The following is a 23,819-nucleotide window of genomic DNA, read 5'->3' as shown; positions in this document are numbered from 1 at the left end:
GACAGAGCGAGAGAAGGAAACAGTTCGAGTTTTCTATATCTGTATCCAAAATATCCAGATATTTTAAATGGTAAATGGTAAATGGCCTGCATTTGTATAGCGCTTTTCTAGTCCATAGGACCCCAAAGCGCTTTACACTACATTCAGTCATTCACCCAGTCACACACACATTCACACACTGGCGATAGCAAGCTACATAGTAGCCACAGCTGCCCTGGGGCGCACTGACAGAGGCGAGGCTGCCGGACACAGGCGCCACCGGGCCCTCTGACCACCACCAAAATTATGTGGTTTAAGGATTTAATCAGTCTTACACCCGAGATAATACATCTAGTTCACATGTCAGTGCATATAAGACATGGAAAATTGTCTTTATTCATTTGCAGATACAAAGGTGGTTTGTGCATCTGTTTATCTTACAAACATTATTTCACTTTTACTGAGATACAGAATTTTTTTTTAAAAAAAAGAAAAAAATAGTCATAATTCATGTTCACTTGGATACAGATCTTAGGATATATTCCAGTGGAAATTAACAGTGTACAAAAAGTAAGACATTTAAAACACAGAAAAGCAAACTAAAAGTATAAATATGCAAACAACAGAAGACTAAAAATATTAGGGAAATTAAAAGTACATGTTGTTTTCCACCCTTTAATATCTACATTTCATTTACATTTTCTACATTTAAAATTGGTTTCTTACTTTGCCAACATCATTCACAATTTCTAAATATCTGATGTAATCTCAGATTTAAACTCCCAAATTTATGAAGTTTATTGTCAATCCAGCCTCCACACTTTTTATTATCAACACTTTTGTCTACCTAAACTTATGTTTCATGTCTGTAACGAACTAAAGATCTTCTCACTCACATTAACTCATTTAGTGAGATCAGAATCAATTATTCAAAATTTACAAACAGCATTTTTTTAATTACTCTACAAAAATCAACATATTAAACACACAGTCAGATATAATACAAGTTGAAGTGCTTTTTGAATAAATACCTGTGCAGAAGGCAGCAAAGCCTTTTCATATAGTCGGTATCTATTAAAAATATTACAGTGTATCAAAATGTAAATAATGTGCATTAATGGGGAATACATGGTAGGCTATTGACATTAGCAGAGAGGGGAAATTATTAAGCGTGTTAAATAAGTTGTGTTAAACAGTCACATGAACAAGAAGTATTAAACCTTGGGTTTCTGCATGAACTATGGATTGCTACAGGTATGAATCTTTAGTCACATCTCAACAGAATGTTAAACAGAAGCGCTTGCCTCTTGTGTCTGGCATGAACAGCTCCTTCATGGAGGTGTCTATAAACTCGCTGATGTTTTCCTGTGCTGTGACCATTGAACATTTGTAGAAAGCCAATCCATTTGATGCTTATTCAGCTTCATGTCCGGTGTCATTGATTTTTCACTGATGTAGCTGAACCCACAATTATTGCATGAGATGTAAAAACCTAATTCAGAAAAAGTAAGAGTACTGTGCAAAATAGAAATAGAAATAGAATGCACTGATTTGTAAATCTCATAAATCTATATGCTGCATGGCATGATTCTGGCATGGAAATCAGTGTATGAGCTCGGGAACCCTAACAGAAATCATTGTGAAATGCAGGTTAAAGCTCTCTCATCCAAAGAATAAACCACATGTGAACATAATCCAGAAATGCCACTGAGCCAAGGCAATGCACTGAGGCAAAGTGGGAAATACTTCTGTAGTCAGGCAAATCAAAATGTGAACTTTTTTTTTTTTGGAAAACATGGATGCGGCTTCCTCTGGGTTAAAGTGCAACTGGGTCGTTATCACCACTCAGTTAAAAATCCATCTCTGCATCAGGGCCTGTGGACCTGACAGCTTGCACATCTGAAACCAATGCTGAAAAGCCAATCATCCAGATTTAGATTTTCTTTGTGTCAAATTCCTGTTTCCTACTCTTTAAATGGTATACAGTTGTGGTTCTCTGTGTAAGCGGGAGCACCTAAAATATGGGGGCTCATCTGGGATACAGAGATATCATACCCCTAAATCAAGTTTGTCATGGTCCAACTCATAAGCAAAAACAAATCATGGCAAGAACCACTGTTTTTTTGTTTGTTTGTTTGTTTGTTTTTTTAAAAAGACACCAAAAAGGAGAAATTGCTTACTAATTATATTGTTCATCATATGGGCTTCTAGATATATTTTACTAGCTTTGGACAGAGACTGATTGAAAATTGTTGCAATTTTCTACTTGTGTCCAGTCTGTGAACTATGCTAAACTGTCACTAAGTGGATTAGAACAGACTAACAAATGTATATTCCAAATCCTCCTTGACTTTATGCGTTAATGGTAACAGTAGCTTCATCCTTTTTCTCCTCTGTTTCAGCAGCACCGTCATCATGAACCTTATTTTCCTCAGAAGGTTGATCAGATTTGTTATCAGTGCCTGACTGCTTGATCTGCTCATTAGTGGGGGCAGAGGAGAGGAGAGGTGATTTTTCCTGCGTTTGATTATCATTGGAAGATTTATCAGATTTATTATCAGTCCCTACAGTTGAAGCGGGGAACGGTATTACAGTGCTGTCATCCTCAAGATCATCTTCTCCAAACTTTTTCCTCTTGAAGCAACCGAGCTTGTGACAGACACAAAGAGAATCATTAGACCAAACAGCAATTTGGTGATCTCAATGCAGTTATGGAGATTCAGACAACTTGATATAAAGATAACAGTCTTCAGGCTGAGTATAAACTCTCACCTTAAACAGGATGATTGTGATTATGATCAGAAGGAAGAGTCCCAAACCGGCTCCAGTTAAAATGATCAGCATTTTATTCGGGAGGATAAAGAAGTCAACTCGAACTTCAGTCTGTTGGCAGAGAAAACACAAGATTTCATAGTAGTGCCTTACCATTTTTAACATTAATCTAGCAAATAGTTTGAATTATTCATGTGAAGACCGAAGGTACCTTTCTTGTTGGAAATTGGAATTGTGGCAAATTGTCTTTATTCTGTGGGTAATAAATATAATAAATTAGGTTTACTGAAAAAGCAATGACAGAAATATGCTGTGGTCAAAATCAAACATACCTCTTGGTCTTTCAGCACATACCGAGCCTTGTCATAGCCAACATGTACAGAACTTACAAAGTTAATCTTTCTGCTGTCTCCAGTGTATTTTTTCAGAAAAGCAACATTCTGTAAAGTAAGGACAGATTAATTAGTATCAAGTAATTTTTTTTTTTTTTATATATGTGTAACGTGTATTCTGTGTGTATTTAGTACATACGGCTGCCTGTTGTGCGGCGTCTTTAAAGTGGACTTTTCCCGACAGTGTAAACTCAGCAGATGCATAGTTCTTCAAATTGAAAGTGTTGCAGACGATGGCCACACACTTATTTCTTGGTAAGCAGTTCTGTAAAACAACCAATATTTTTTTCTTTTTTAATTGAGACATATTATACAGTATCTTTATATCTTTTCATTACTTCTTAATCTGTCATAAATATACTGCAGTAACTGTGGATACTGATATGATGATTCAAATGACATCACTACAGTTGGAAGTATACATGAGTTCAAACTTCTCTAAACACTCAGTTTGCTGTCCCTGATAGTTGGTTTAGCGAATATTGTCAATACAGAAGAACCATCCACCAGCTGTTCAAACCTTCTGTTTGTGAGGGGCAGCCAATCAGAAGAAAGCTTTATCTAATTTTCTTTCCCTTGGCTTAAGGGAAAGAAAATTAGATAAAGCTTCTTGTTTTAGATGGAGGATGAATTGAGAGGTTGTTCCAAAGTCACTTATAAGATAAGGATTACTTTGAACTGTGCATCATGTAAAGTTAGTCTAATAGAGTCCAAGCACGAATAAATAAAAACAGTAGCACAACAGTTTCTTTTTAAGGTATTAATAATTTTACAAGACTTCAATATTTTATTAAATCTCTTGTACTTACCTTAAATTTGTGGTTAGTAGTGGCTGTGCACTGTGTTTTGTTCTTAAAGAGAAAAGGTATGGTAAGCTTTAAGGTTTGATATTTTCATATGGAGCAGCAGTGTTCAGACACAAAATTACCTCCTTGACAAAGACTTGATAGCTTTTCATTTCAAAGCTATGCTCCAGTACAGTTGGGAATTCCAGGGTGATGTTTGCAGGAAACTCCTTAAAGCCAGTGTTATCTATCTGTAAATGGTCATAGACAAAATGGTCATTTTAAATAAATACATCTGGAAATATTCAGTTTTCTGATGAGAATCAGATGAAAATACTGATACCAGCCTCGTATCCGTCAGTTAGAACCAGATAGTTTAGTTTAGCAAGAACATGATCAATAATTTTGATTGATCAGCTGAAAAATGAAATCAATACGGGAAAGCCATCAACTCCTCTAATGGCCCCTTGAGGCTTGGTCTAAACCACAGACAGTATAAAAGGTGGATGTAGGTTCTGGGTCTGAAAAGTGAAGCCAACAAAGTTCCTTAAACCTGCATTATTTTTGAATGGCCTCCAGGGGGCGATACACAGGGTTATAAAAATACTTCAGGCTCTGTAAAACCAGTCTATGGAAGAACGGGCCTGAACTGTGGAAACACCTCATTGATAGGCTAATATCTGATTTTGTGTCGCACTGAATAAAACATGAAGTCCATTTTGGAAGTTTTGTTCATTCTAAGGGTCAGAAATAAGGATTATCCAGAATATTCTTATTGGCTAAGGAAATGTGATGTGAACAGGTGTGGAAGACAGTTGCTAAAAGTTTCCAAAGCACATCCCAAAGCTGTAAGCAAAGCTGCAAAGTACGCCACAAAGAGGCTTTGGATTAAGAAGGCTGATCTGTGGATTGCTGTTGATACATGAGTCTGGGCCCGATGAACCACAGGTGGGTCACCTGGGTGAGGGTAATTCATCAGATGCGAGACCCAAAACAGCAAGTGACCCCATGAAAAGTTACTCATGATTGTTAGTTGATATTTCTTGCATACCCCCACCACATAAAAGCAGGATGACAAAGTTAGTCACTACCTCACTGGTTAGTGGATAAAAACACATTAATAAATAATTATCAGTGAATATCATTTTAAAACTCTATCTTGACAGGAAAAGTATTCAATGAGATCATTGATCACCAGTTGTGTTGGATGGTTTCTTGTTACAGAGTCATTAGGTGTCTTACCCTGTATGTAATAGTCATTTCTTTAGTTTCAGTCTCATCTGAGGTGAAGTTCAGATAGGTAGTGCTGTCTTTATTCCTGAAAACATGATCGCAGCATTTATACAATTATGCAACTACTGACTTGTAGAAATAGATTAAACATAAGGATACAGTTAATATTTTATGTGAATAGTGATACTTACACTGTTAATATCATTTTAATTTCAAATTGCACCGGGATGCTTTTGGTGAGGCTGCTGGTCCTGTTTCTGTCTTGATTATCACTGAGCGTGAAAAAGACATTTCTTGTAAATATCAAAGTAAATATTTTAGAGAAAATGTTTATGCAGTAGATTGTTGTACCTTTTTGCTTCAAGTATCATGGACATCCTGTCATTCCACTCATAATTATGCATGACATGGAAGGAAGATTGAAACGTTGCCTTTTTGTGGGAAGAAATGAAAAAGATGTTAGATGAAGAGAAAACGTGTAAGGAGGAGAAGCTGGTAGCTAAGACTGAAGTTTCAGAGACTTGGTCATTTGTGAAACTTCACTTCTGTCTGTTAGGATGGTATCTGGATGTTTTATGACTCACAGAGGATCTGCTGCGATACACAGGCTGGCTCACACTACATACGGTTTTGTTGTGTTCTTCTTGATCCCGGCAGTCGTGCGTTGTTGATCTTGATGACTGTTTTAAGAAAAGAAACGGTTGGTATGAGCAGAGACTCTAAAATAAACGTTTTTACACCTACTGTGACATTTCCTTTGTTACACTGCAGGTAACACTAAGTTTAAACTTTTGAAGGTTAAGTTATACTGCATAGTGGTTAGGGTTAGGGGGTTAGGGTTTGTATAGATTTATGCATTAAGTGGCTCCAGCAAGATTATCTGCTTTTTTCATGATAAAAAAAGCAGTTTTCCACCAAAGTATCATTTTATTCTTATGGTTTTCACTCATTTGTAATTAGACCCAACAGATATGAGTAACCTTTCATTTAATTTCCCTTTTCCCAGCAAAAACATTGGTTAAGATTGTGAGTTTTAGGATTTTAAGACATAAGCAGAAAGAAGAGGAAATGCATTACTGGACGACCACAGGAAGGAAGTTAAGGCAACCTTTAAGATTTTGTGCAACACACCACAGAAATGCACATAAAGTAGTGTTCCCCGCAACCTGTAAATTTTGTTGTGTATAACCAGGTTGTCCTATAAACTTTGTGAAAAGCCTTCAGTTAATCCAAAATACTGCAGTGAGAGTACTGAAAGGACTAGAAAGACCGAGCATATTTCTCTCATACAGCTCTCTGTTAAATCTAGAATTTAAACTCCTTCTCATCACATGCAAGGTCTTTTGATGAGTGTTAATCCATTTTGAGACATAATTTTACAGTTTAATATTCATTTCCGCCGCTTGTATCCACAATCTTGTTCTTTCGGTCACTACCCACAGCTCATGACCATACATTTTTCTGAAAAAAAAAATTTCAGAAATACTGTGTTTCTGAAAAATACAGTATTTCTTATCATTGTTACGCTGACGACATTCAAATTTATTGTCAACTGACTGATGATCTGTTGTCGTCACTGCACTCCCTGTTGGATTGCCTGAGAGAGGTCAAAGATTGGCTGTCAGATAATTCCCTCATTTTAAATTAGAAGAAAACTGAAATTATGGTGCTCGATAGCCATATTCCTTGAGACCAGCTTGTTGCCCTACTGGCGGCCTTATTAACTCTCTCTCTGATTCTATAAATAACCTGGGTGCCTATTTGGATATCTCCTTTAAGCTTGAAAGTGTCATCTGTAGTTAAATCTGGCTTCTTTCAATTGCACCAGATTTCTATAGCTAAGCGTTATACACCACTCAGGGACCTCGAAAAACTTATCCACGCTTTTGTGACCTCCAGGTCAGACTTTTCCATTTCTCTTTACTGTGGTCTCCAATCCGTCTCTCTTCAAAGGCTACAGCTTGTTCAGAACGCATACACTGTGCGATTCAGCTTTTGCTCAAACTGCACGATTGACTCGCAGGGGTTAGAAGTTCGTAGGTCACGATGCAGGGTCTCACACTATACAGCCCGATGCTCTGATGCGACCTGAGTGCTCACACTGTGCGTTCATAAAATGAAGGTTATAACAGAAAATCTGTCGCTCGCTCTCCCTCTCTGTCTCTCACTCACACAGACACGCACACCACCACCATCAACTTTGCTAAATCGCTAATGAAAAACATTGATCAGGCAGCTGTGACTGAGCAGCAGTGTCCATCCAACTATTTTCACGGTTGTTGTGGTCGTGATAATTTTGTGAGGCCACATCGAGAAGGCTCCGATGAGTTTGACAAAGTTCTACAAGTTGTGCCTCCATCGCTTGTGTCCAGATCACACGCTGCACTGCCGTGCTACTCCGTCTTTTCACTTACATTTCTGTGTTTGTGCGTGCGCAGTGTGACAGGCTGCAGCGACACCCTCACGACGACCGACGGGTTTGATTTTTTTACGACCAAGCGATTGATGATCGGGAGATGGTCGTGAGGTGTTAATCGCTTCTCGTTACCCCACGTATACTACACGATGCACGACGCACGATGAAGGCGAAACTCGGGCCAATCACCAAAACGGTCGCACGACTGAAACGTCAGCTCAAATGAGCCAAAAATCGCACAGTGTAAGCCCACTGGAGCTAGAAAATTTGATTCTATCACTCCAGCTCTTGTTGATTTACATTGGTTACCTATCAAATGTCAGTTAAAAATTTTGCTACTCACTTTTAAAACTCTGAATAATATTGGACCCAGTTACCTCACTGATCTTCTCAATCTGTACACTCCTTGCCGAGTGTTAAGATCATCAGGTCAGTTACTCCTGGCCCAAACTAAGTTTAGGCTGAAGACCAGAGGCGATCGTGCCTTTGCTTCAGCTGCACCCGACCTTTGGAATAGCCTCCCCGCTTCTATTCGTGCCCCAGACTCTATCCAATCCTTCAAATCAAGATTGAAAGCTTACTTATTTAACCAGGCTTTCCTGACCAGTTAATGCCTTTTATTAAACTAATAATTAATTTCACTGCTGTTTTTTTAACTTCTTAGTTGATATTTTGTATCCATGAACTGACCTTCCATCTGAATTGTGGTTCTATACTTATTTTACTTAACTCTTCTGGTCTATTAGTGCCCCTTCTGTCTGTGCTAGTGCTAGTGCCCGATCTGTACTTTGTTAATTGATTTATGATGATTCTTTGTATTATTGTGAAGCTCTTTGGTGTGCCTTTGGGTTTTTAAATGTGCTATATAAATAAAACTGTATTGTATCTTTATAGTTACCTTTATAAGAGTCATCCTAGAGAAGGAGAGGCCTGAAGGATAGAACATTATAAGGCTGGTGTTGTATGAGTCATCACCATCATTTTTCAAATGTATAGTCACATTGAAGTAGTTATTTTCTGTCACCAATAATATCGGAGTCCTGAAAGAGACAAACAACACCTAATATTAAACATATGACATTAATCGTATCATATCTGAGGCGTGTTTGTAGATATACATACTTGAATTCGAAATTGACATCCAGTTCAGCGATACAAGTGTCATTTTTTCTACATTGTTTCTCAAAAGGAACCTGTGAAAAAGTAAAACTTGTGTTTATTTGATGCCAAAAAAAGGTTTCCTTCCTAACAAACATGCTAAAAAATGGTGGTGAATGTGGTAAACATTGTAAATGCTGCTTTGTCAATATTGTGAATATTGATGTTGTATGTAGAACGTACCTCAACAGCAGACTGCTTTTTGCTGTCCATGTTCAGGGTGATGTTAGCAGTCTCACTGTCAGCCTGAGAAAAGTTTAATTTGATGCTGATGGGTGACAATGTGTCTATCACACATTTCTGTAAAGCAAAAGCAACAAGAGGAGCAATAAACACGAGGATTAGGATCAAGGTTAGCATTACTCTTGTTTCTTTAAGAGAGAATGTCAAATGTCAGCACAGGCAACAGGTGGCTTGATCAGATTAAGAATATGTGCAAATATTATGAATTCAGCTTCATACGGGCATGTAGATGGAGAAGTTTAAGCAAGTCATTTTATCTTTCAGCTCATAGGTAGAGGTAAGACTCCTGGTTTTCGTATCAGTTTGACTGAAGAAACCTCGATGTTTTTGTCTCATTGGGTCCACGGCGAGCATGTATGTGATGTTCAGTCCAGAGCTCACACTCCCTGTAAACCCACAGAGCAGGATTACAATAATGCATTCACAGGGTGCAGTCAGCAGCTGTTAAGTGGTTTACTGGATGAGGCTCCTACCTTGTTTGCTCTTTGTTGCTTCTACCATTTCAAAACAGGCTGTTAAGGTAACCATAAGTAAATTTTCATCTGCACCCAGACAGTCAAGTTTCTCTGTGCTTATCTCCTTAGGGTGGAAAGATAAGTGAGCCATCACATTAAAGACGGGCTTGGAGCTGAAAGACATTTATGAACAGTAATAAGAAAGTGGAAATGATGCCCTCTTTCAAAACTAAGGTTTTATATATCAGGACATAGTACAGTATAGCTACATTAGTTCTTTATTTTATATACAAAACCAAATCTGAAAAATTTGTGACACTTTATAAAATGTAACAACAGAATGCATCAATTTGTAAATCCATATTTTATTCACAATAGAACATAAAAAAAAATATATCAAATGTTTAAAATGAGAAAGTTTACCATATTAGAAAAAAAATATTAGCTCTTTTTAATTTCACTGGCAGCAACACATCTAAAAAATTGGTGTGGGAGAAACAGCAGGCTGGAAAAGTAAGTGGCACTAAAGGAAACAGGTGGAGGAATATTTTGCAACTCATTAGGTTAATTTGGAACCAGTCAGTAAAAGAGAAGCATCTCAGAATGGCCGAGTTTCTCACAAGTAATGACGGGCAGAAGTTCACCAATCTGCAAAAAACTGCATCCACAAATTATGGAGCAATTTGCAACAACAACAACTTTAACTTAGTGCTTTTCCCCCAAAATTAAAACTCAAAGCACAAGAGTTGTGCAAAGGGAGCTGACTTTGAAGGCTAACAGTCAAATTTAACCCTAACACTGAGCACACTAACCCTACCTTAAGACAACAGCAGCGCCCTGCGATCCGATCACAATATCTGGGAGGCCGTCCTCTTTGATGCCGACGCCCCCATCGATGGCCTGTCCAAAGAATCTTATCCCAGGTGTTATTTTGTCTCCTGTGATTCTCTGAAATAAGAGATTTCAATACTGAAAAAGTGTTTTCACATATATTTGTATGGTAGAGAAAAACGCTGTATTTACATTAAAATTTAACAAAGGTCTTATAAGAAATGCTATTCTTCGTGATGCAGATTTCACATGACGTTTTGTCCAGTCGCCTCCATCCTCTCTCATCTAATTTAATTGTATTTATACAGTACCAAATCACAACAACAGTCGCCTCGATGCCCTTTATCTAAGCCTTTTCCATTCACAGACAGTTGGCTGTTTTTGTGTTTTGCTTTGGTTTGTTTTTAAATTCTGGAGATCAGCAGTTTCACAAATATCAGCAATCATTTCAAAGTCAAAATCTATGAGCTCAAGATTTTTGTTTCCTATTCTGATGTTTTATGTGAAGGTTAATTGAAGCCCCTGGCCTGTATTTTCAGGACTTTATCCGCTGGAATATGTTCACATGATTAGTTAGTATCATTAGTGTTAGGATTGGTCTTTAAGAAACGTCTTGTCAAAAGAAAGAGAATGAGCTGCCTAGTTAGTTAGTTAGTAAACAATGAAATGAATGCTACACATGTACTATATTCAAATAAAACACTATTCCATTAAAAGTAAACGCTGCTCAGAGATCGAGCTGACTTGCTGGAGATTTGTGCTGTTAAAGTGCTTCTTCTTACCTGAAATAATACCTAAAATCATGGGATTTCATGGCCAGCTGTACCTTAAAAGATTTTAATCTCGGTTGACTCAGATTCCTAAGTTCCTACGATGCTGTTGCTGAATGTAACTTATGTAGGTGTTAAGACAGACAGAAAAATGTTTTCAAAAGTAAATTCAAAATTACTGAAAATTATTTCACTTGTTCCAAACCCATTGCTGTTCATGGTTACCGTGGTTTCCATGTTCGTCTCTCACCTGGCTGAAAGTGCTGCGTATCCCTCTATGTCTGTCTCCAAGGTAGATATACACAGCACCTCTGTTGTCATCCTCAAGCGGAGCTCCGACAGCAACGTCTCGGAGTCCATCTCCATTCAGGTCTGCAAGGCTGGATATGGTGGTGCCAAATCTACCCATGGATGGTCCCGTCACAATCAGTTCACTTTTCAGTTGCAGCTGTAAGAAAAGAGGAGATTAGTTCATTGATCTTGATCATAAAGCATTGAGCGTCACGCTGTAATCTCACAAAGTGGCGGCTCACCTCATCAGTCAGACTGTAGATGTAGATCTGACCTTCTTTCTTCTCCTGAGGCTGGTAAAACGTTGGCGCTCCCACCAGCAGGAAATCAGTGTCACCGTCTGAGTCAATATCCACCGAACACAGCTCGGCGCCGAAGTAGGAACCGATCTGACAAGTTAGTTATATCATTAGTTCAGTTTTAATTTAGTTATAGGTTTATATCATTTAAGGATATCAAAAAAATGTGACTCAAAAATGATCAATGCAGGGAAAATGCTTCATGTACACAGAACACAACATTACTGCACAGAAAATATGATTTCACAAAATAAAATAATCATGCTGACAAAAACAAGAATCCCTAAAAACATTTCCAGAAACTGACATGTACGCCTGCAAAGTAAGTTTAATCCTTTACAGTGCTTTGAACAAGTTTTCTTTTCAAACCGTTTTTATTAGATCAAACAAGGTGCCAGTGTAAGGAAGTTCTTTGGTTTGCTCTGTGTAGCCACAGACTTTATTTGCATTTGCACAAGTCTGGAAAGTTGTAAACATTGAACGCTATCATCATTTTTAGACTCAGACTACTGGTGCAGCTGATGATGCACTTCATACTTCTTCCACTCCCATCTTTTCAATCCCTGTACGACATCACTACTGCAACTTGGTGACTTCTGACTTCTCTCTCACTGTTCCAAAAAATAGTAATGTCAAAGTATATTACTGTAATTTTTTAGTTTTGTACTGTCTTCCTAGGATATCATTCAATTTACATAAGCAGACTGTGATCTTACATGTCAAAGGTAAAACAACATAACATCACTGTAAATATAGTAAAACACAATTTACTTGTTTTTTAAATATATTTTTTTGTACATATGCATATTTAGATCGTAAAAATACATCCAGAAACAGCTAGTTCTCTCCCATCATGCCTTGGGACATGTGCTGCTATTTAGATGTTCTTGTTTTATTGTTTATGGTTAGTTACTTTTAACTGTTATCTTGAATGTTGTGTTTGCGCCGTGGTGCAGAGTCACTGACAGTTGTTGTTTTGTAGCGGGAGTGACTTCTGTTCTGCTGTTGTTGAACCTTGAGGCACAAAGAGCTCCCCCTAACGGCTTGGGGTTGAATAACAAGCTCAATCTCTCTCTTTGAGCCTCTTAGTTAAGATTTCTTTGCATGCCACAATGTAAATAACTTCACGGCCATGCTGTGCTAATTATATATTTTTTGAAATAAATATAGAGGTAGGAATTGCAATTAATATAAATCTCAAAGTATTCACAACATTCCTGAACAGAAATAGGCCTCTGCACCTGGGATGAGGGTGTGGCCATGAAAACAATGTGATATGCCATTGGATGTTGGGACACATAATAACATGACGCTAAGCATCGGCCAATGAATGTGAACTAGCAACAACAAGGTCGCGGGTATGGCTGCGACCGTAGGAAAGAATCGTGCATTTTACAGTTTTGTTCTGTTCTTCTAGAATATCATTAAAGTTACGTAAATAGACTTTGACTTCACATTTCAAATGTAAATTAACGTCAAATCACTGTAATGTAATGAAACATAATTGTCATGATCATTAAATGTATCTGTCTGTACATATGCATATTTAGATTGTTAAAATACATTCACAAATGTATCATGATTCCACAAATATCTGTCCGCTATTTGAAAGATTGAACTGTTGAATTCAAATGTAAAGCTATGGTAAAGTATATAACATGATCCCTATAAGATTCTGTTACATCACATAAGTATTATTATCATTGCTAGTTAGGGCGATCGTGGCTCAAGAGTTGGCCGTTCGCCTTGTATTCAGAAGGTTGCCGGTTTGAGCCGTGGCTCAAACACTCTCGGTCGTTGTGTCCGTGGTCAAGACACTTCACCTACCGCCTACTGGCGATGGCCAGAGGGGCCGATGGTGCGATATGGCAGCCTCGCCTCTGTCAGTCTGTCCCAGAGCATGCAATCCATTATTAGTTAAACCAACTGTTAACTGTATATTTCTGGACATTTACGTATTATGATTCATATTGCCACATTCATTGACCTTGTTTATCGGTAATTTCATTGTTTGATCACGTTACAATGTTCCTAATTTGATGTCTAAAAGCACTTGGAAAAGGCAGAATCCCATGTAACATTAGCGCAACAAACTCTATTTTCACTACTGAAAATTACCGTATTTTTATGGGACAGTTATTTTCTGTTATTTTACGGTCGTATTTTGGCGCCCCAGCCGCCGGAATATTACTGTTTTTTGGGGATGTTTTCTTTTTCTATTTATAGATGATTTCACTGTTTAATGACATTAACATGTTCCTAATTTAATGTTTAGCGGCACTTGAAAGAGGCGAGATCCCATGTCAAATTAGCGCAACTACTTGTATTTTCATTACTGGAAATAACCGTATTTTTATGCGGGAGTTATTTTCTGTAATTATACGGTCGTATTTTGGCGCCCCAGCTGCCGGAATATCACCGTTTTTTCAAGACGCTTTTTCTAACAGTGTTCCTTTAGCTTGTGTTTTGTCATGTTTGACATTTGTGGTTTATCTCTATGCTCTTATTTTCTGTCTTATTTTATCTCAACCAGTCTGCTACAGATTTGTTCCTGTTATTAGAGTTCAATCAAGTGTTTGATCATGCTGATCGTCTGATTGTTGTGGTTCTCCAATATTTCACTGTTTTTACTTTATAATATAGAGCATCTTTCTATAATTGTTAATGTGAATCACTGATCTACACTTAGAAGTGATTTAAAATAGAAATAACAGTGGATTTGATCAAGAATATTAGCATTTGTTTCAAGGCAAAACTACATTCAGGTATCAACAATGACAAACTGAGCCATATGAAGAATAAAATTACCATATAAGCTACCGACCTGGTCTCCAGTTATTCTTTGTTCTGTGGTCCAGTTGTTGCTGTTTTGTTTGAAAAGTACGACCTGTCCTGTGTGCTGAAACCGGGGTGCACCCGTGAAATACAAAGAAACACCAGCCCTCTGTCCAACAGAGACAGAATATCCTGCAAGAGCCAAATATAACATGCAACATGTTTTTATTTGAAAACCAAATGTGTTTATTTGTTGGACTTGGAAGACATAAAAAAATAATTTAGACTGGAACCTTCCAAAGTTCATTTGTTCAAGTGTTGAGCTAAATAACAAAATCTTATTTTAAAGAAAGAAACATCAGATAATGTGTAAATAAAGTTTACCCATGTAGGAGTCCATCTCCATTTCTTGATCCTGAATTTGTTTTTCCTTTTCATCTCGACGTTCTTGGAGAGAACCACGCCAGCTGTTTGTTCCCACTGAACCCAGAATCAGTGTATCCTATAAACAGGAATGTGCAGGTGTAAGGAGTACAGACATCACAGGTATGGTTAGAAAAGGAAGCGGAAGATCAACTGTGTCATCTGACCTGCTGCAGCTGGACTCATTTTTCCAGTTTTTCAGCAGCAGAAATTAAGTTGTAAGAATGAATGTGAAGCTGAAGTTAGCATGTTGATAATCAGTGACTAAGCCTTTCAACAATTCAGCTTCAGTTCATGTTGTGTGGTTTCTAAACCTTTACTCTGATCTTCAGATGAGTTTAAGGTGCTCAGATAAATTTTGCTCACCTTGTTGAAAACAGCGCTGAATCCACTCTGAGACATTTCATCAGTCAGGTTTCCTGCTCGAGCCACTTTGGAACCTAAATATGGATCATCAGGGAGTACATGTTACAGCAGCACATGTGGAAGATGACATAAACTTTTGATTTGGGGAATGAAATTAGACGCCACCTTCCACAACAAAGATCCTTTTCTGAAAATTCTCCAGTACTCCTGTGAGTCCATCATAATTCTCTATTTTGAAGGCATTTTTGTCTTTTGGTTCTGAAGCGATGGCCCTGAATTTATCCAGCTTTGCATCCTTGATCTGAAACCAGAACACAGCTTTAAAACATGAAAGTCTGACATCAGCATAAGAAAAAGATCAGTTCTACACAAAATTAGACACAAATTACTTGTTCTGACCCACAACAGGAAAAACTAAATATATTAAAAGGAGCCATTAAACAAAAGAAACCACATGTGACAAAAAAAAGGAGACATGATATATGACATTACCCCAATAACAAGACGAATTATATTTTTCTCATCATATTTTTTAATTATCCCTTTTTTGTCTGTGTCAGAGGGATCTCCGTCTGTGATTAGAATCAGAACTTTAGTTGCATCAGGAGAGGCGCCTGTAGCATTGTTGTCAAAGATTTGATCACTGAAACAAAAGTAAAAACAGCTTTTGTTACACTCAGAATAAACCAAGCTGTGAACATGAACGCATTAACACTAAATCAACAAACTTAAGATGCAAATAATGTCACAGTTGAGCTTTTTTTCTTTTATTGTAACTGAACTTACAAAATAAATTCGAGGGCTCTGTGTGTGTTGGTGAGACTTTTTAAATGCTTTTCTCTCATAAGTATATCGATAGCACGTTTGGCTTCATAGTCGTTGAAGTCAAACACTTTGTGGACTGTTGAAGAGAACTGAACTGCTGCGAACTGAAAAACCAACATAAAGTATTTAGATATGACACTAAACAGTATATCTTATATATATCTTAACTAATAAAAGCTGAGAATGCTTAAATGTTGCAGTAGTTCAGTGACCTTGATCGATGTGTTCTTCAGGCTGTTCATTATCTCCACAATAAAATCTTTATTCTTGTTGAATTCTGCTTCAGTCATACTTGCTGATCCATCGAACAGAAAGACGAGGTCCACTGTCTTTTTGGTGCATTCTGGGGAAATATTAAAATAAAAATATGTCTGTATCTCAGTAACATAAAATTAAAAAAAAAAACCAATTCAGTCATGACATGAACATGGAGGACCGCTTTTTCAAATCATACTTTACTTTGATATGCGGGTTTGAAAGAGGAGATTTTCTGGAGATGATCAGAGAGCTCATAACAAATACTGTTCAGATAGGAGTTCTCATTGCATTCATGCACCAAACCTGGACTGCAAACCTAAATCAGAGCATAAAAGTTAAACAAAGCTCTGCATATTAATTTGTTTTGCTCACAGTGAGGAGAGAGAGTGATTTACTCACAGTGAATCTGGAGCCGGAGGAATCAGCAGCGATCGACAAGCCAAGATGTTTGACTGCTGTTGTGTTTGACTGCAGGTCCTCTGCAACTGAAGCATTTAATTATAAAACTCACAAACTTTTACAGTAATCTATTTCTATATTTTAATGGAGTTATAAATTATGTAATATTCAGTTGATACCAGTAGGGTTGAACCACTTGTTTTGGTCAGGTTGGTAAATTCCTCCAGATCCATTTAGCCTGAGAGGTGCAGTGACGACTATCCTGTGGAAAATGATAACACTAATTAATTAATATATTCAGACACTCAAGCTAAGACAAGGTCACTGTAAGATCCCCCAACAGCTGCTAAAAAGCAACCAACTGAAACACAGGGGTGTGAAACATGGAGCCCAAGGGTCACAACGGCCCTCTGGATGACTTCACGAAGCATAAAATTTCAACTTTTTAAAAGAAAAAATCATTACAGGAAACGTTCAAAGTCCTGGCAGATCTATACAAATTGTTTGAATAATAGAAAAGAAATTTTGTAGTTTTGTTGTGCATTTACTTTTCCAGATCACTTGGATCAAACTGGGTTCTATGTGTCCCATGAATTAAATGAGTGTGACACCATAGCTTTGATTTTCAGTTAACGCCGTAAACTTTAATATTTTGATGGCATGCTATTGTATTATTGTGCTCCTTAAGCCAACTTAAACATTTTCAGTTAATATGACTGTTTTCAGTAAAATGAAAGCAGCTACAAGTGTTCCTTTTTTTTTTTTTAAATTTAACCCTCCAGCTGCTGATTTTTAAATGCAATAATTAGTCAATAATCTTGTCTTGAATGAAGCTGCTGGTGAGTGAACACACACTTTGAAAGAGCATCAGCATGACTGAAATTCACCTGAAAGACTTTTGTTAACAAGTAGAGCATCACTCTGAGCACTTCTAGCAGTGATACCACAGCCATGGTAAATAACCAGCTGCTCTTTGTGTCACGGCTCTGCTTTTCTAAAATGACGGTAAATAAAACACAGAAATGTCCCAGAAACTGAAGTATTTATAAGAAACTTTTCATTTCTCTAATTACTCTGAACATTTGGGTTTGAAATGCAGCAACAGAGTTTTAAATAAAAAAAGATGCATTTTCTGTTTTAGGCAGCGTGTTAGATTAGTCACAGCAGTATTCAAAGCTCGAGTTGAAACCACAACCCATCACAGGAGCGGCTTACGAATGCTAAACTGGAATCATCTCACATATTCATTTTAATTTCAGCAAACGTACCTTTTGTTACCATCACCAGACTTGTACTGTAGCACCTTGTATCCATAGAAATCACCTGGTTCGCCCTCGTGTTTCTTAGGCTCTGTCATTTTGATGTTAAAAGCCAAACAGGCTGGGATGGTTGAAGCTGAGAAAAGGAGAAAAATATGATCATAAGTTCTACCAACTTTAATTACATCTGGAAACAGGTCACTGGTACTACCAAAATATCTGAATTTAAGAGAAATACAAATAACTGAAGCTTTAATATTATATATTAAACATCAGAGACAAATCCTGAAGTTGCACTAAGTTTGGGTGAAGTATAGTTCGTCCCAAAAAAACTACCCAACAGCATGTGCTCGTTTGTAGGTTAGAGATCAGAGAGTCAGCTTTATGTCCTTTTTATCCATTTAAGTTTTTTTCACTTTAGTGACAATTGAGGGAGAGAGAGCAGGATATAATCATGTAGTATGAATCTAGCTGGAAAAGAAGTGAATGCATGGGTATTATTGCGTACTTCACTATCTGAATGTGTTTCTGGGCCCTAATTGGGAACATAAGTTTCACAAAATGATTGAAGAATAACGACTCATCAGGAAAGTATTAAGGCTGGGATCAAGGAAGATGAGGGAGGTTAGAAGCAGACTCATGTGTGCAGTTTAGAGGAGTCACTTCCTGCTGGCCATTTAAACAGTTTCTGTCAGAGGGAGAAGTATAAAAATATAAAAGGACAGAAATTCTAGGTCGGAAAAATGAAGCCAAGGTGACACTTTTTAATAATGGCCACTGGTGAGAAGACAGTAAACACTATCTTAATAGGTTTACAAGCTCATTAGTTCCTTTTGGGTTATATAGAATAAAATATGTGGTCAATTCCAAAAGTCCAAAAGAAGAAGAACAAGGGTGAGTTCACTGCTGCACTTTCACAGTCACACCCACCCGGTCTCTCCCTTTCTGGTAACATCCAGTTTTAAAACACGAACAATTTGAAAAACGCCCTGCTGGAGGCTTCATCATCAACATCACAGCTGACACGCAGAGAAAATGTCTGCCAAGCACTGGTGAATTAAGTGCAGTCGCCCTTCTTATCCTGCTTCTTATCTTATCCACAAAATAGTCACTTCTATTTTTGGCACTGGTACCAGGGTTGTTTTTTTTTTTTTAATTAAAAATGTTGGGAACCAGTTTCAAAATGAGCACAGGCACTGCATGGAGAAGAGTTAGTACTTATAAGACAGTTCAGAAGGAGGATGAGAGATACCATCTTTGTCATTTCACACAAGCTCCTCCCTTGTCAAAACCTGGCATTTACCCACAATGCAACTCAAACCACAAGAACTTTGACAGGAAACTGATGTGAAACAGGTGAAATTAAGATGTTTGATGAGCTCACTTCTTTTAAACTCCACTTAATTACATTAGAAGTCTGCAGACGTAAGAGATGATAGTGACACACTTCAGGCAATTTATATTTTGCACAGCTCACCATGGCAACATTAAAGACTTTATACACTTCATGGGCTTCCCCGTTTGAGATCACAGCAGAAAAAAACCTCATTCAGCTTTCTGCCACCGTTGTTAACCTTATTTCAAATCTTGGAGTGAAACCGTCATTCAGGTGCTCGACTGTGCAGATGTGTGTCAGTGCAAGAGGAGACAGGATGTGCTGCTTAGCAAATACAGGCAGAGGCAAATGTAAAAGAAATAATAAGAACTTTGACAAGCTGCAAAAATACGCCCAGTCAACTGGGAAACCCATTCACAACTTTGACCACATTCAGCAACACAAGATAAAAATAGTTGTATAACTGAGGCAAAATTAGAAGCGTAGCACATCAGTGTCACGAGTAGGGGTAGGCTTTTGCAGAAAACTGGTTCCCAGTAGTCCCATTCCTTGGACTTGTTAGTCTGCCTGCCTGTGGTCCCGCTTATCGGCAGCTGATTTCACTTCAACTGTCAGAGGAAAAAAATAGTGATGCTGTCTAGAATGTGGATATGAGCATCTATATTATTTTTATTGCACAATTGGATGAGATAAATGGTAATGTGGAAAACTGTGTCCAGGACAGATCCAACCGCATTATGCTGCTAACACAAGAAAAGACAGCATGCTAATGCTGAGCTAGCCAAGACCCCAGAGTGACAGCTGGGGTCTTTCACTCTGGGGTCAGACAGCCAGACCCTGAACTTCAACAGGTAACAAGCAGCTGAGCAGTCAGGCTGCAGCCTCCTCCCTTTCTACCTGTTCATGTTTCTAATGCAGAATCACCATGGTGATTCTTTTGTGCTAGTTTTCATGTTTTCTTTCTGTGGTTAGCTTTGTTCTACTAACAGAAAGATATTAGAAATGTGTGTCGTCATTAGCGATTTGTGTTGGTGTGTGTGGCTGTAGCTTCAAGTTTATATTGTTAAATAGTGATAATGAGACAGTGTTTCAGATATTTTACAGAGTAACATGAAAGTAAAGTAACGAGTAGCACAGCGAATTACTTTTTCCTGGGAGTAATCAAGTAATATGTTGCATTACTTTGATAAAAAGTATTCTGTGTAATAATTCATTTTATGAGTAATGACTCCAACACTGATCACAACAAAGATGGGAACTACCTCAACAAACATGCACGAACATTTGAACCACAGCATGAATGCATGACAGTAACTTCTTTATTGCTGCTTAGCAACTCTCAAAACTGAGCCAATGAGAACCCAGGGACAATCAATGAGTCATATTGATAATGGAATCCAGATCACTAATTTCTTATCAATTTCCTTCCCTAGTCACAAGTTTTATTTTCTTGTCTATTTGTTCATTTCTGTAGATGAGTAGCAAATTAATTAACCATGAAACATGAAAATTATTTACATGAACTCAAAGATGCAGAAAGTAAGGTTAGTGTAGTAAATAAAACCAAATGTTGAGCTGAAATAGATATTACAAGTATAGAAAGTAGAAAAACAAGCTAACTGAAGCAACATTGTGTAACTACTTAAAATAAGATTAAAAAAAGTGCACAGGAAATGTGTCTAGTTTTGTTTTCGTCAGTTTTCAAATGTGTCAAAAGACGAGATAATAGTGTCAGAAAACTGATGGGGGGTTAAACTGAGTGTGAATCTTCACAACGTGCTCTTTGCAAGGTAGGGCCTACCCAGAGCTGCATTTTTTTTTCTTTTTGCTCCACCGCTTTAATTTTGTGATTTCATGTCACTGTATTATTACGGGACTGAGTCGTAGTCGTCTATAAAGAAAAGCATAATAATTCACTAAATTTCTGGCTAATTTTCACTTGGTTTTCTTTCATATTTATGTCCTATTGGCAGCTCTCCTTGCCACAATTCTTATGACACTTCCACAATGGTTTCACTTGAACTGAAAGTTTCATTTATAGTCTAAAGTTTTCAGTTGCAGCTTAACTTAACTGCACCCAAGTGTTCTGAAAATCAATTAAGTCGGATGAAAAACAGGAAATATTACAGGAAATACTTGTTTCTTTATTAGTGCGCCCAAACATGTCAAAACAAAAAGCATGAGAAAGAATTTCAGGTTTACAGGGTGCCGTGCTGAAGTCTGTCTCAGCTGCGGGATACACCCAGATCTGTCGCAGGGCTCAAACTAAACATTTTTAAACCACACTAACTAGAATGAAATGAGGAAACACATCTGGAAACTAACAAAACTGAAGTGAAATTAATAATAATATAAAAAATGAAAGAGGAATTAAATAAAGTCCCAAACTGTGAGGACTCATTTAAAAAATATATATTTTTGCACCTTTCAGCTCCTTGTTTTGGCTTTGAAGACACAGAACCTTGAACAGCTGTACACAGCTGGATCTGCTCAGCACCAAGCAGCAGTAAAACGGTGAACATAATGTAGCATATGCAGCTGAAGGGTCTTTGAACAGTTCGTCAATGTAACATTAAAACACGTGCAGCCCCTCAGCGCTCATGCACTGAATCTGCTGTATTCAGCCCTCTGGCTGGGCGGATGGTTTGGATGAGCTTTTCAACAGCTCACCACAACTGAAGCAAACATAACTCAACCAATGAAACCGGAAACTCAATTAAAGCTTTATTGTTAAGTTGTAAATCCACATGAAGCTGCATAAAGAATTCAAAGTGTGTCTAGCATGCTCCTGTTCTAAACACTCTTCCTGTGAGGATTTCCTGATTTTTTTTCAGTTTTTTCAACACCAGAACATTTTTCTTTCATCAAAATGAAAATTTAGACTTCTAAAAATACTTTAATAAAAATATACAAAGTAGCCATGCCTGTCCGCAGATGAACTCTATTGCAGAAATGACAATAAATTCAATCATTTTGAAACTTACCAACAATCACCACGAAGGTGAGGAAATAGACGTGCTGTCGCCAGTGCATCTTTCAAGTCTAACACTGCTGCTAAAGTTTCTTGAAGCATGTGCCTGTGCAATACTTCCTGTGAAGGGCGTTTCCGTAACAGGTGGTAGAGACAAATTTCTCACGACAGTGCGCTCAACAAAATGTTTATCTTCGCTTCTTGCTTCCTCTTTTTCCTTAAATCCTTCACTTTTCACTTCTTTAAAAAGAAATGTGAGAATTTTATTGAAGGGAAAAAAGATGGAAAAAAGTAGAAATAGCTCTTGATTGATGAGCCAGGACCCCAGACCCCTCATAAATTAGATTTAAATGTTTTCACAAGAGCTCCAGCCGAGTCTTTTGAACAGAACAGCTACATACGGTTTGCGGTTATTCAGTCTACTGAGTCAACAAAAGAAACTAAACAGAATAGGAGTCAGCACAGTGATTTCCTTCAAGGACTTCTTAACATTTTTATTTTATTGGATTTCTGCTTTTTGTTTTTCAGGTTTAATTTTGTTTTTGTTTTTTTTAAATATAGTAAATGAAGTGTGTGAAAGCTTTCCACGTCCACACAGTCATTGTTGTTTGCAGCTAAAGCACCATAAATGCATAAGAAGAAGGTTTTAAAATCGTGGTGGGTGGTGTTTAGATAAAAATGAGGAACTTGTGAAAAACTTGTAAGAACAGCCTGCTGTTCTCTTTGAAACTTGAAAGTAAAAGCTGCATAAACTGCTCCATAGTATAAAATATTCGTTTACAAGTAAGCTTTCAGGTTGTTTTTAATATATATAAAAGTACTAGCAGGGAAACATAAATTGTTCTCATCATATGGAGTTTGAGTCATGAGGGGCGATCTGGCTGAGAAACAGGGACACGCTCGTGTGGTGCAGGCTTGTCAGTCACAAAGCTGACCCGCCCTTAGAGCTTACTTTGAATTACCGCTGTTCTGACACAGCAGAGACTTTGAATAAAAAAATTAACTCCATCCTGTATAGAATAAAATTTTAAACACTTTAAACTGATGACTTTACAGGGGTCACAGATTATAAATAAAGAGGGTTTATTTTCCAACATGCATCTCTAATAATAAAGATTCTTTTTTTTAAAATAGAGGAGTGGCCGCCAGCTACAAGCTTGAAATTTAACTGGTCCTTCTGAGCGCATCTTTGTAAATATAATCATATGATATTAAGTATTATAATAACATCCAAACGCTCTTGTGCTAATGAGATGCAAAACAAACTTGTCTCTCGGTGGTCTGGTCTACTGCCTGGCATTTAGGAGACTTTTGTCTTTACTTCTACCACTCAGCACTATTAAGCAAGGAGATGCCATCTTGCTGCTTCTTTACTTCAGATTCATGTGTTTTGCAGCAGTCGCTGTGTCGGCGTTGCCAAATCTTCTGTCTGTCCACAAATAAAATCACTAAAACTATAAAGAGAATCGAACCGATAAGTGATTTCATTCATGGAACCTGAATCGCTAAATTCTTATCAACTCCCATCCCTTTTTTTTTTTTTTTTTTTTTTTTTTTTAAATTTTCCACCATTCTCAAACCGT

General features: G+C 37.5%; 1 protein-coding gene across 3 annotated transcripts; it reads right to left on the bottom strand.

Annotated features, from left to right (window-relative positions):
- Positions 1-283: 283 nt before the first annotated feature.
- On the bottom strand, positions 284-22,405 carry LOC100708437 (integrin alpha-L). Of its 3 annotated transcripts, XM_005470114.4 has the most exons (32): positions 22,250-22,405; positions 17,939-18,065; positions 16,850-16,932; positions 16,671-16,756; positions 16,473-16,587; positions 16,226-16,356; positions 15,975-16,117; positions 15,681-15,831; positions 15,354-15,489; positions 15,189-15,262; positions 14,784-14,901; positions 14,449-14,591; positions 11,568-11,714; positions 11,285-11,482; positions 10,251-10,381; positions 9,452-9,606; positions 9,198-9,364; positions 8,919-9,035; positions 8,700-8,770; positions 8,476-8,617; positions 5,746-5,841; positions 5,513-5,592; positions 5,353-5,433; positions 5,171-5,246; positions 4,072-4,179; positions 3,953-3,994; positions 3,283-3,408; positions 3,084-3,191; positions 2,963-3,004; positions 2,752-2,862; positions 2,548-2,628; positions 284-2,454 (listed from the first exon to the last, which is right to left on the bottom strand). In XM_005470114.4, exons 1-32 carry the CDS (start codon positions 22,296-22,298, stop codon positions 2,332-2,334), a joined length of 3,558 nt encoding a protein of 1,185 aa, XP_005470171.1. In that variant the 5' UTR covers positions 22,299-22,405; the 3' UTR covers positions 284-2,331. The 3 variants fall into 3 exon arrangements, with proteins under 3 accessions (XP_005470171.1, XP_013128513.1, XP_019215082.1); XM_013273059.3 differs by having other exon boundaries at positions 284-2,628; XM_019359537.2 differs by having other exon boundaries at positions 284-2,628; positions 16,671-16,750.
- Between the last annotated feature and the right edge of the window lie 1,414 nt (positions 22,406-23,819).

Source organism: Oreochromis niloticus, linkage group LG6, assembly GCF_001858045.2.
Source record: "Oreochromis niloticus isolate F11D_XX linkage group LG6, O_niloticus_UMD_NMBU, whole genome shotgun sequence".
Taxonomy (NCBI): Eukaryota; Metazoa; Chordata; class Actinopteri; order Cichliformes; family Cichlidae; genus Oreochromis; species Oreochromis niloticus.
Note: the sequence above shows the minus strand (reverse complement) of the source record. Positions and strands in the feature narration are given on the sequence as shown.